The following is an 11,510-nucleotide window of genomic DNA, read 5'->3' on the forward strand; positions in this document are numbered from 1 at the left end:
GTGCAGAGGGTTTTATCTATTCTAAACTGAGAGAGTTTTGATAAAAAATATGTACGTCTGCACATCTTATGCCTAATTATTTTCAAGTGTTCATCCCACTTGAGCCTGTCATCAATCGTTACACCAAGGTATTTGTAGTGAGGAACTCGCTGGACGAATTGGTCCTTTAATTTTAACGGTTCTATCGGTTCCTTCACTCTCCTAAAGTCAATCACTAGCTCCTTTGTCTTGCTTATGTTAAGCTCTAGGTGGTGGGCATCACACCAAGACACAAATCTATCAATTTCTTGCCTATAAGCCACTTCGTTGCCATTTGTTATGAGGCCTTGAAGAGCTGTGTCATCTGCAAACTTTATTAAAGGTACACTCCGGTTTTGACTTCTACAGTCATTCGTGTATATTGTGAATAATACAGGAGACAATACACAACCTTGAGGAGCACCAGTATTTGTAGTTATACAGGAAGATTTGTTTTGTCCTAATTGAACATATTGTGCTCTCTCCGTAAGAAATTCGAGCACCCAAGCAATTATATACTTGTTTAAATTCAGACTAGTCAATTTTTGAACAACCAACTGAGGTTGCATTGTATTGAACGCTGAAGAAAAATCTGCAAAAAGCAATCTGCAATAGCTCCTAGCGTGATCTAGATGCCTGTAGATGTTGTTTGTAAACAGCAAAATGGCATCCTCTACGCCACGTCCTGGTTTGTAAGCAAATTGATGACTATCACTCAATGGCATAAACTGATTCCTAATTTTAACAAGAACAAGTTTTTCTAAAGATTTCATGACTATTGAAGTCAGCGCAACAGGTCTGAGATCGTTCATAGTTTCAAGTTTTTCTTTTTTTGGAACAGGAATAATTTTTGAAGTTTTCCAAATTTCAGGGATCGAAACGCATTGGAGGGACCAGTTAAAAATATGTGTATAAATGGGGGAAAGCTGATGGGCACATTCTTTTAATAGTTTTCCTTTCAATCCATCCGGCCCAGCAGCCTTCCTCTCGTTTAGTTTCGAAAATACGAATCTCGTTTCCTCTTCACTGACCTCAATAGTCAAGCTTCGACTACTGCAATTCACTGCTCACTGGTCTTCCCAATAACAAAATAAACAAGCTCCAGAGAGTACAGAATTGGCTAGATTGGTCCTGGGAAAATCTCATTATGATGATACAAAGGCTTTGAACCATCCACCAGCTGCTAACCAGGCTAGAATTGAATACAAAATAGCCCTTGTCTGCTTTGGTATATTTGAGTCTTCTGTCCCCCTCTAAATTCAAGACTTACTCCAACCATACATACCTCTGAGAAATCTTAGATCCCACGATTTAAAATTGTTAGCATCTCCTAAAACTAAACTTAAATACTTTGGTGATAGGTCTCTTATGAAATTCAGACCCTGGATTTGGAATCTGTGAGATTTGTGAGATTTTCGAGCTCTATTGATATCATCAAAAAAATCCCCCTGAAAACATATCTTTTCGGTAATTATTTACTTGATTTAGTTTTAAATGTATTGTATGTGATTTATGTATTGATGTTTTTGATGCCCGTTTTATGCTCTTAATGTTTTGATTTAATCTTGCAGTGTTATTGTTACCTCGGTAAACAATGTCCTGTTTTTAAAAATTTTTAAGCACCTTGAGGTTTCGACGATAATAATAATAATAATAATAATAATAATAATAATAATAATAATAATAATAATAATAATAATAATAATAATAATAAGCTTATTTCTATAGCGCCTTGAGGTTCAGACGAAAGGCGCTATAGAAATAAGCTAATTATTATTATTATCATCATCATTATTATTACTCAGCAAACAATGGCCATTGACCCATGACCATGAATGTGACAGTGGCAGTCAATGACACTGACAAGGGATACAGGTAAATACTGTTCACATCTTTGTGATGACTATGATAAATGGTTCGATCACACATCCCATTGACTGTCGTGATAGATACTAACAGGGAATACAGATAAATTCTATTGTTCTCTGTGATGAACGGTATGACCACACCCAGTTGACATTCCCATTAGACTAATTTGCTTTTTATGCACTATCCTTTTAAATGATTAAAGACAACGAAAAGTTCTTTTATGGGCAAGGTCATCATCAAATTTTAAGCGGCTGGGAATTGGAAAGGGTATGACTTTTAATATAGAAAAAATTCTGTTCCCAAGCAATTGTCTCAATAAAGCAGCTGTCCCAATTAAGTGGTGTCCCCAATACTGGCTTGAATTGTCTTTGTAAAATACTAAACACAGAGCTTTCAAACAAATAGGCAGGGTTCCGACTTTGAGATTTCACTGTTCTTCCCAAAGAGCAACATACTTATGAATAAATATTCTGACATACCAACAAATCCGGGTCTTCTGTATCTGATACATCCTCATCAAAATCTTCCATTCCTTGTGCAGCCATGCGTTCAATTTCACTCATTGGTAATGGAGCTTTATCAAACAAATATAGTGAATATCATTAGTCATTTTCATAAGCATCCATTTCTAACTAAATGTTTCTCTAGAAAAAAAATACCATGTACGAATGAGATAAATCATAATCAACTCAAAACCAATAAAAGTATAAAATTTCTTCTTTTATTTATGAAACTGACTTCTCAATACATTCTTACCAAAATCATGTCCTTAATGTAATGTCTCCTGTCATCCAAAGCATCATATTAAGCCATCAAGGCTACATCCTGTGATCAATTTAAGTCAATATTTCTGCCAATCTAAAATCTTTATCTACTCCCCCCTCCCCCCCCCTCTCTCTCTCTCTCTCTCTCTCTCTCTCTTTCTCTCTCTCTCTCTCTCTCTCTCTCTCTCTCTCTCTCTCTCTCTCTCTCTTCTCTCTCTCTCTCTCTCTCTCTTCTCTCTCTCATTTCCACCATCAAACCACAGTAATTTTATACCTCCACCACTATGGATTGAATCAAATCGATGAAATTACTTGTTCTCGAAGGAGAAACCTTGAGTAATATTTTCAAACGCCTTGAGAAAGTTTATAAAACTCAGGCATTGGGTAGAAGCAGTGTTTTCAGGTGGGTTGAATGTGTATATCATCAATTAGAAGAAAATGAGAAGCAATCCAACACAAAATGTGGTGATGTGGTGGTTGTTGTATTAGTGTTGATTGGGATGATGATGTAGTGGTTGTTGTGGTAGTTATGATAGGGATGGTGATGTGGTTGTTGTAGTAGTATTGGTAGGGATGCTGATGTGGTGGATGTAGTAGAGTTGGTAGAGAAGATAATGTGGTGGTTGTAAAAGTGGTGGTAGTAATGATGATGTGATGGTTGTTGTAGTAGTGGTGATAGGGGTGTGATGTGGTAGTTTCAGTAGTAGTAGTTGTAGTGTCGTAGTGGTGGTAGGAATGGTGATGTGGTGGTTATAGTAGTGGTGATAGCGATTGTGATATGGTAGTAGTTGTATTAGTGGTGGTAGGGATGGTAATGTGGTGGTTGTAGTATTGGTGGTTGGGACTGTGATATGGTGGTAGGGATAGTGAAGTGGTGGTGATTGTAGTAGTGGTGTAAGGGATGGTGATGTGATGGTTGTAATAGTAATGATAATGATGATATGGTGTAGTGGAGGTTGTAGTAGTGTGGCAGTGATGATGATGAATTGGTGGTGGCTGTGGTCGTAGTGTGGTAGTGGTTGCTGCATTTGTGTTTGTAGTGAAGATGGTTTTGTGGTTGTAGAAGTGGTGGTAGTGGTAATGATGTGGTGGTAGTTGTACTGGTGGTGATACTGATAATGATGATGATGTTGTGGTTGTAGAAGTGGTGAACTCGCAAAATTCAAGGAGTTTTCTCCTAAAATGAAATTCAAGTTTTCAAGGAAATTTTCTCAGTAAAATCAAAATCAATGAGTTTTCAAGGAGTCCTTGAATTTAGGGAGGACAAGGGAACTCTGATATTAATTTGTCTAATAAATTATCCAATCCTGAAAATATTCCTGAGGACACACATTTATCATGTACATAAATAAGTGATGACATTTGATATGGACTTAAGATTAAGAGGTCTTAGATAAAAAAATAAAAAAATTGTACGAAGCTTTTTAAAGTTACAAACCTTTCCTGCGAGGTTTTGCTTTCCTAGTAGGTGGTTTATATTCTTCCCCAGCCAGTGCTGCCAATTCTGCCTCTAAGTCAGCATCATCATCATCATCTGGTCCATAAGCCATTGGATCCATTCCTGGCATACCCATTCCAGGCATTGGGTTGATACCGAGCTGTTGAAATACAATTTATGACTATTTGCTTTCCTAAGTGCCATGCTGTTGGAAAATAAGAACGATGAAGCCAGCTTCATCAGCATGCAGGAAAAAGTCTTCATGGTACATCAGTATTTGATCAATTTCATTTGATTTATCAAAATATCTTTTTAAAACTCCATAAGTTTTCCTGCCAAGTTACATGCCAGGAAAAACTCTGGACCAAATTCCAGCTTTCCATAGGAGTGAGACAAGGAAGCCTTCTGTCCCCTCTTCTCTTCTTGCCTCTGCTTCATTGGACAACAAAAGAAGCATTTGCAAACTCGAGGCGAGGAATACAATGGATGCTCTCCAAAAACCTGGAGGAATTGAGTTTGCAAATGACATTACTTTACTCAGTCATCACATTCAAGACATGCAACTCGAAGTTGTTTGACGGAAAGAGCCAATATGTTGGTCTCAAAGTAAATGATAAAAAAACAAGGTGATTAAGAATTAATAACAACATTAAACCCCAGTCAACATATCAGGAACTCCAGTTCAGATATATATGACTTTATATACTAAAGTAGTAAAGTTAGCAAAAAAGGAGGTACCACAGAAGATATCAAAGCCAGAATTAGGAAAGCTCAACAGTCTTTTGACATCTTGTCACCTATATGGAAAGCAACATCAGCTATCATTAATGCAACTAAACTTAGAATGTTTGGTTCCAATTTGAAATCTGTTCTTCTGTGTGGACATGAAACCTGGAGAGTCACAAATAACCTTCCTATATCGGCCAATTTTTCAGAGCTAGAACAGGACACCCTAATACACAATACCATCATGAACCAATATAGCAGTATGTTTGGGCTACAACTATTACATAATATAATCTAGACTTAGAGTTTTTCTATTCCTTGTTTTAATTTGTCAATAGCATAATCCTGAGACATGCAGGGGTCATTTCCATTCGCATTCAGTCCATTTTTTTTCTTTAAATTTTTCTCAGAGTGCCAAATCGGACTGTCCAGATTTTATCAGGACAGTTGGCAACTATTGCTTACTCATAACATTCAGACCTTCATAAACAAATGCCTCCACAGGATTTTGAAAATAAGATGGCAATACCACATTCCAAATATTGAATTAAGAGTAGAGAAGGTAGCTGTGACTTGTAGTCTTCACATCCCACCAAATGCAAAGATTCCATTCCAATTTCGCAGCTACTCAGATTAAGACCAATCTGCCAGGATGATGAGGACTTCAGGGTAGAGAAGGATAAAATGCTTGACTTCTTCCAGAACCGCCAATATCCTGAATACATACTAAAAAAAAAAAGTTGACAAAATCCAAAACATCTCTAGGGAGGCTGCCATGAAACCAGTTGACTACAGTAACAGCAAAACAGACAGACCTATCCTCGTCATCACAAATCATCCACACAACAAAGAAGTCATCAAAATCTTTTTAACTAACTACCGTCAGATTCTTCAGGAGCATGTAGAAACAAGGGATATATTCAACAAACCTCCTTTAATAGCCCACAGACGGAATCACAATTTGAGGGATATACTTATTAGGAGCCGCTTAACAATAGATATGGCCAGTAACCAACGTAAGACAGAGAGCCTTGTGGACGTTGCAGATGCAGGGCATGCTCACACTTAATCGTGAACACTTCCAGGCCTGTAAATGGCTGGTGAAAAAATTGTCAGAACTTTTTGAACACGCGAAATTAGACCAACAGGACAAAAATATGGAATTAACAAACTCAACACAGATATGACACGTCAATTGACTTGTCAAATCATCATTTATAATAAAATAAGCAGGTCCTTATTTAGAAGAAGAAGAAGAAGAAGAAGAAGAAGAAGAAGAAGAAGAAGAAGAAGAAGAAGAAGAAGAAGAAGAAGAAGAAGAAGAAGAAAGAAGAAGAAGAAGAAGAAGAAGAAGAAGAAGAAGAAGAAGAAGAAGAAGAAGAAGAAGAAGAGAGAAGAAGAAGAAGAAGAGGAAGAAGAAGAGAGAGAAGAAGAAGAAGAAGAAGAAGAAGAAGAAGAAGAAGAAGAAGAAGAAGAAGAAGAAGAAGAAGAAGAAGAAGAAGAAGAAGAAGAAGAAGAAGAAGAAGAAGAAGAAGAAGAAGAAGAAAATTTATGATTCAGTACCCCTAAGTAATTTACAACTCTTAATAAAACAAATTCCGAGCTGTTTTAATGAGATTAAATCTTGGATGTACCATAACAAGTTAAAATTAAATGATAGTAAAACTGATATTTTAATGTGTGGAAGGCCGAGTATCCTTAAACAGGCAAATAAATCACCTATTATTCTCGAAAATAGCACAATAGAATTTTCAAATAAAGCAAAAAACCTTGGCGTCTTCATTGATAAAGATCTTTCCATGACAAGCCATGTGAATAACACCATACAATCTATGTACATAGAAATGAAAAAAAATAAACAAAATTCGTCATTTAATACTGAAGCATATAGCAGAACTTTTAATTAATTCCCTTGTTTTATCTAAATTGGACTATTGTAACTCCCTTTGTGCCAATTTAGCTAAAGACAAAATGAGTAAACTTCAGGTTGCTCAAAATAATGCAGCTAGACTCATTGTGCGCAATAGCAAAAAATATCCGTCAGCAACTCTCCTTCTCTGTGAGTTACATTGGCTTCCTGTGTAAAAAAGAGTTGCCTTATAAGATTTGTACTGTTGTCTAAAAATCCTGGAGCACCAACAGTCCCTCCTATATTAAAGACCTTCTTAACATATACAGTGCACTCTGGATACGTCGACGTTGCTTAAGTCGATTTTTACCCAAGTCGATTTTTTGTTTCTTGGTCACTCCCCCTTCTTCCTATATAACATTAGTAAAAAAAATCTTTAAACTCCACATAAGTCAATGTCGCTTAAGTCGATGTTCTTATCACTCATGACCACAATAAAATCACAAATAAACAAGTATTTCCATTGGTTAAAAAAGCTACCAGTAAGAATTTTCATCCGCGACGATTGGCGCACACCAATGTTACACATTTTACATCGTGGCAACTTCAAGTTCAACATTTTTTATTATATTTTTTTGTTCTAATCCCAGGCCATTCTATGTAATGGCCCTCTTAAAAAGTATCAATTTTATCAACAATTCAATTCAAGTCAAGTCTACAACTACAATGGCAAACCTATCACTGAAAAGAAAGATCCAGCTGATCGATGCATTTGAAGTCTGGCATGCCATAGAAAATCATCGCAGAAGAAATTGGCATACCAGCCATACCTGTCTCTCAACGATTTACAAGAAGCATGACCTTGACCTAGAGGCTCCTGCCCTTCAGCTTTTCGCGGAATAATTCCACTTAATAGGTCTATATTCTGTATTTCAGCTGATGTCATATAATATAATATTTTTGGGAGGGGGATTGACCAAAGTATTATTATGTTGACTCCAATATGTGAGGTCAATGACCTAGGTAATATTATATGTTGGGTCCAATCGATAATATTATTGAGAACTGTCAGTATTTGTGCTTGTGTGTGTGTGTGTGCCGGCATGCGCATTTGATTAGGCGTGTGTTGAAGAGAGGGGGGTGGGGGGGGGGGGGGGGGGGCCCTGACAAGGTTAAATCCATCTATTCAATGTTTTGCTCTGAGACTGCCAGGACCTGTGTGTCCTTTATTATTATTTGACCCCCTTTTTAGTCTGAACACAATCTGCACATTTTTACACATTATATATTTAAAAAACAAAATTTTATCATTTGAGTACTTTTTGATTGTCTATCACATTTTCTGTTGCCAAGCATGTCATAGTCAATAACAGTAAGTTGATTCCGCTTTTTGATCTCATATTCCGCTTTTAATGTATTCTTATTCCTCTTTGGGGCTGTTGGGGGTAGGAGCCTCTGAATGACCACTACAGGGACCTCCAATTCTCTGGTCAATTGACCGCGATCAAGCAACGTCAGCGAAAAGCACAACATGAAGGGCCATACTTATTCTAGATTGGCTGGCTTTGTTCACATGCATTTTTGCTCATTCAGTTACACTCCAGTTAAGTTGATTTTCAGTTCAGTCGATTTTTTCCCCTGTTCCCCTGGGCATCGTCTTATCCGGAGTCTACTGTATGTCCCCAATAGAAACTTGAGGTCAAGCAATGACCAATCAATCCTTGTCAAACCTAAACCATTGCGTAAAATGGTGAACAATCTTTTCAATTTTCAGCCCCCCATTTTTGGAACTCTCTCCTATCACACGTGAGATGCTCCGATTCGTTGACAACTTTCAAATCTCACTTAAAGTTTTATCTTTTTACGTCATAATGTTGCTATACTATTATCATACTCTGTTGTTGTTAAATTGAATTCGTATCACTTTTCCATCAAACTTGTCTTACTATAATATGTTTTGTTTTAAATCACTTTAAAGTGCTTAGAGCCTGTGACAACGGGGTAAAACGCTATATAAATGCCATTTATCATTATAGGAGGAGGAGGAGGAGGAGGATGAGGAGGAGGAGGAGGAGAAGGAGGAGGAGGAACTAAGCTTATCTTATTACTCGCATGAACCCTGACTTCACACACATTAAGGGCTTGATTGCAAAGCTGAAAATGTGAGACATAGAGGTTAGAGCAGCAAGAAGTGTCAAGTGAAAAGAAATTATTTTTCAGATTTTATTGACACTTGTCATACTTAAGTTTAAGGTCAAATCATAAGTGCCAGTAAAATAAAATAAATAAAAGGGAAGATGATGGGAGTCGGATAGTTATAATTAAAGGAGTGGCTATTCTCATCCTGGGTGAGAATAGAAAAACGTTCGACCTCTCACTCTGGGTAAGAATAGAGGTAGTGGCACCTTCTCGCTATTCTCACCCTGTATTAACCAACAGGTAGGTTATGTATGAGATGATGATGATGATCGGGTGAGAATAGCGAGTGGGGCGGTGGTTAGGCTAACCCTACCTGTTGGTTAACATACAGTGTGAGAATAGCGAGTAGATGCCACTACCTCTATTCTCACCCAGGATGAGCCTATAAATTATAGTATAATTAACATTCATTTAAAAAAAGGTTTAATTACACCCTTTCTCAACGGTACCATGCCATAAGATCCCATCGCCTAGGCATTCCATGAAGGAATATAGATAATCCATCAACAGAATGTCTGATGTCAACAGGAATCACCCTGTTGTCCAATGAGCAAATTGGAGGTTAATAACTTTGCTCAAGGAAAAAAAATGAAAGTGCCTGAAGCGGGGCTCCAACCTCGGACCTTCCTTCCGGATATAAAGAAGAAGAAGAAGAAGAAGAAGAAGAAGAAGAAGAAGAAGAAGAAGAAGAAGAAGAAGAAGAAGAAGAAGAAGAAGAAGAAGAAGAAGAAAAAGAAGGAGGAGGAGGAGGAGGAGGAGGAGGAGGAGGAGGAGGAAGAGGAGGAGGAAGTGAGGGGGGGGGGGGGGAGGAGGACGACAATAATAATTATAATGATTCAAAATATTAATAATTATGAATGAGAATGAGAACGATGATGATGATTTTGATTGGTTGATGGCTGACCTATATTGTCAGCGACAAAAAAAAAAATCTGGTGTAAACCATAATAAATAACTCAGTCATAGCCGATTAGATAGCCTCTAGACTCTAGAGATAGAGATTTAAGAGATACAGTCAGCAAGCAGACACGATTGAACTTGGACGATCGACGAAACTTTACTTTACCTGATTCATGAGATCGGCTCCCTTTCGTTTTCCTCGATCTGCTTTGTTATTGCTAAACATGATTAAATCTTAATCATTCAATTGACAAGATAAATAAATCCTAAATAAATATGTATGACAATGACAATATCTTAACTGTTTGTGTTCTCCGGAAATCAACAATTGTTTACTTTATCATTTTTTACTTACTGAGTTACTGTTCTTGGAATAAGGGAGCAAGCAGCAGGATCTAGTAATCGATAAAAAAAATATACTAACAACATAAACTTACTTAAACGAAGCAGTGGGGAAGAGTGGTTGCAAATAAGGCAATCTTTTAGGCCGCTGTTTGTCTCTGTATTTTTCTTCTCTTTTTCATGTATGCTTGTATATTGTATTATAAATTACCAATCGAAGAAAATATCGACATCAATAAATAAGTTGTTGATGATTCCACGTCTGACTACCAAGCTAAAGGCAGTCGTTGGTAAAACAACTTAGATCACCCAAAGCTTTACCACATATTATTTAAAATGTGTACCGTCACGATCCACTATATTTTAATCCTTTCTGCATTACACGTTGCGCATAAGGGTGCAAACAGTCAGATAAATGTTTGCTTTGTATGCCTATACCGATTTTGTTGGGGTTTTTTTTCTAAAGGGGGCAGTTTGAGAGAGTGATGACAATAGTTACAATAACAAAATGAAAATCAGGTAAACAATCTTCAAACTGTTTCTTGCTGACTGTATTGAATATGTCGTCACAACTCATTCGCGTTTCAGAGACGATGATGTTGCCACTGAATTATTATAAGTATCGCGCTTACATTTTAAAATCAAATGAATTAATCATCATGAAGCCAATATTTAAAATTGTATTTTAGAGCGCTGAATCAAATCAAACTCAAAAGTCATATTTTAATGAAGTCAAAAGGATTTTGAGAGCAAACAAAATTAACGCAATGTTGCAATATTTTCGTCTTCTCTACTCGGTTTATATCTGACATCCGAACGCAATTATGGGCCTAGTTCAACTTAGTTGTAATGAACAATATTTTGGACATTTTTTTAGATTTCCATTACAGCAATGAGTCCGTAATGAATTGGGTTATCAGACCTGCAATTAAGTGTACGTCAACTCTATTCGTATGCCAATATGGCTTACTATGTAATTAAAAACTGATTGTTCTGAACGATATTAGTAACCGAAAGCCGCCTGCTGTTTGCACTAATTAAAATATATTTGCGGACACGTTTTACGCAGCCTTTTTTTAAAGTACTGATTTTACTATTTTAACTTATATTTAGTTTTATCTAATATTCTGTTGAAAATAACAATCTCCATGGAATCTATTTGCATATCACATTTAACACTCTCATTTTAAATAAGCCATTTAAGCTATAAATATTTAAAGCAAATCGAAAATGATGATTACCTAAATTGGTGCTTGCATTAAATCATGCGTTCTTTCTTCTATAGTGTATATTATTTTTACATGATCACCATTCATCTCAATGAATGAAACAGTCGTCAATGAATTCTTTTTACACACACACACACACACACACACACACACACTGGAAATTATATATTGCAGCA

General features: G+C 36.7%; 1 protein-coding gene across 4 annotated transcripts in view; it reads right to left on the reverse strand.

Moving 5' to 3' along the window:
- The window catches only part of LOC144980932 (coiled-coil and C2 domain-containing protein 1-like), a 57,261-nt gene extending 47,166 nt beyond the window's left edge, over positions 1-10,095 (reverse strand). For all 4 annotated transcript variants that reach the window (XM_078928905.1, XM_078928896.1, XM_078928884.1 and 1 more), the window contains exons 1-3: positions 9,930-10,095; positions 4,090-4,249; positions 2,367-2,461 (exon numbers count right to left, since the gene is read on the reverse strand). In XM_078928905.1, coding sequence (XP_078785031.1) covers positions 2,367-2,461; positions 4,090-4,249; positions 9,930-9,989 — 315 coding nt within the window. In that variant the 5' untranslated portion in view covers positions 9,990-10,095. The remainder of the gene's footprint in view (positions 1-2,366; positions 2,462-4,089; positions 4,250-9,929) is intronic.
- Positions 10,096-11,510: the final 1,415 nt, after the last annotated feature.

This window comes from Berghia stephanieae, chromosome 1, assembly GCF_034508935.2.
Source record: "Berghia stephanieae isolate SIO BIC M18660-M18661 chromosome 1, UCSD_Bste_1.3, whole genome shotgun sequence".
NCBI classification, from domain to species: domain Eukaryota; kingdom Metazoa; phylum Mollusca; class Gastropoda; order Nudibranchia; family Aeolidiidae; genus Berghia; species Berghia stephanieae.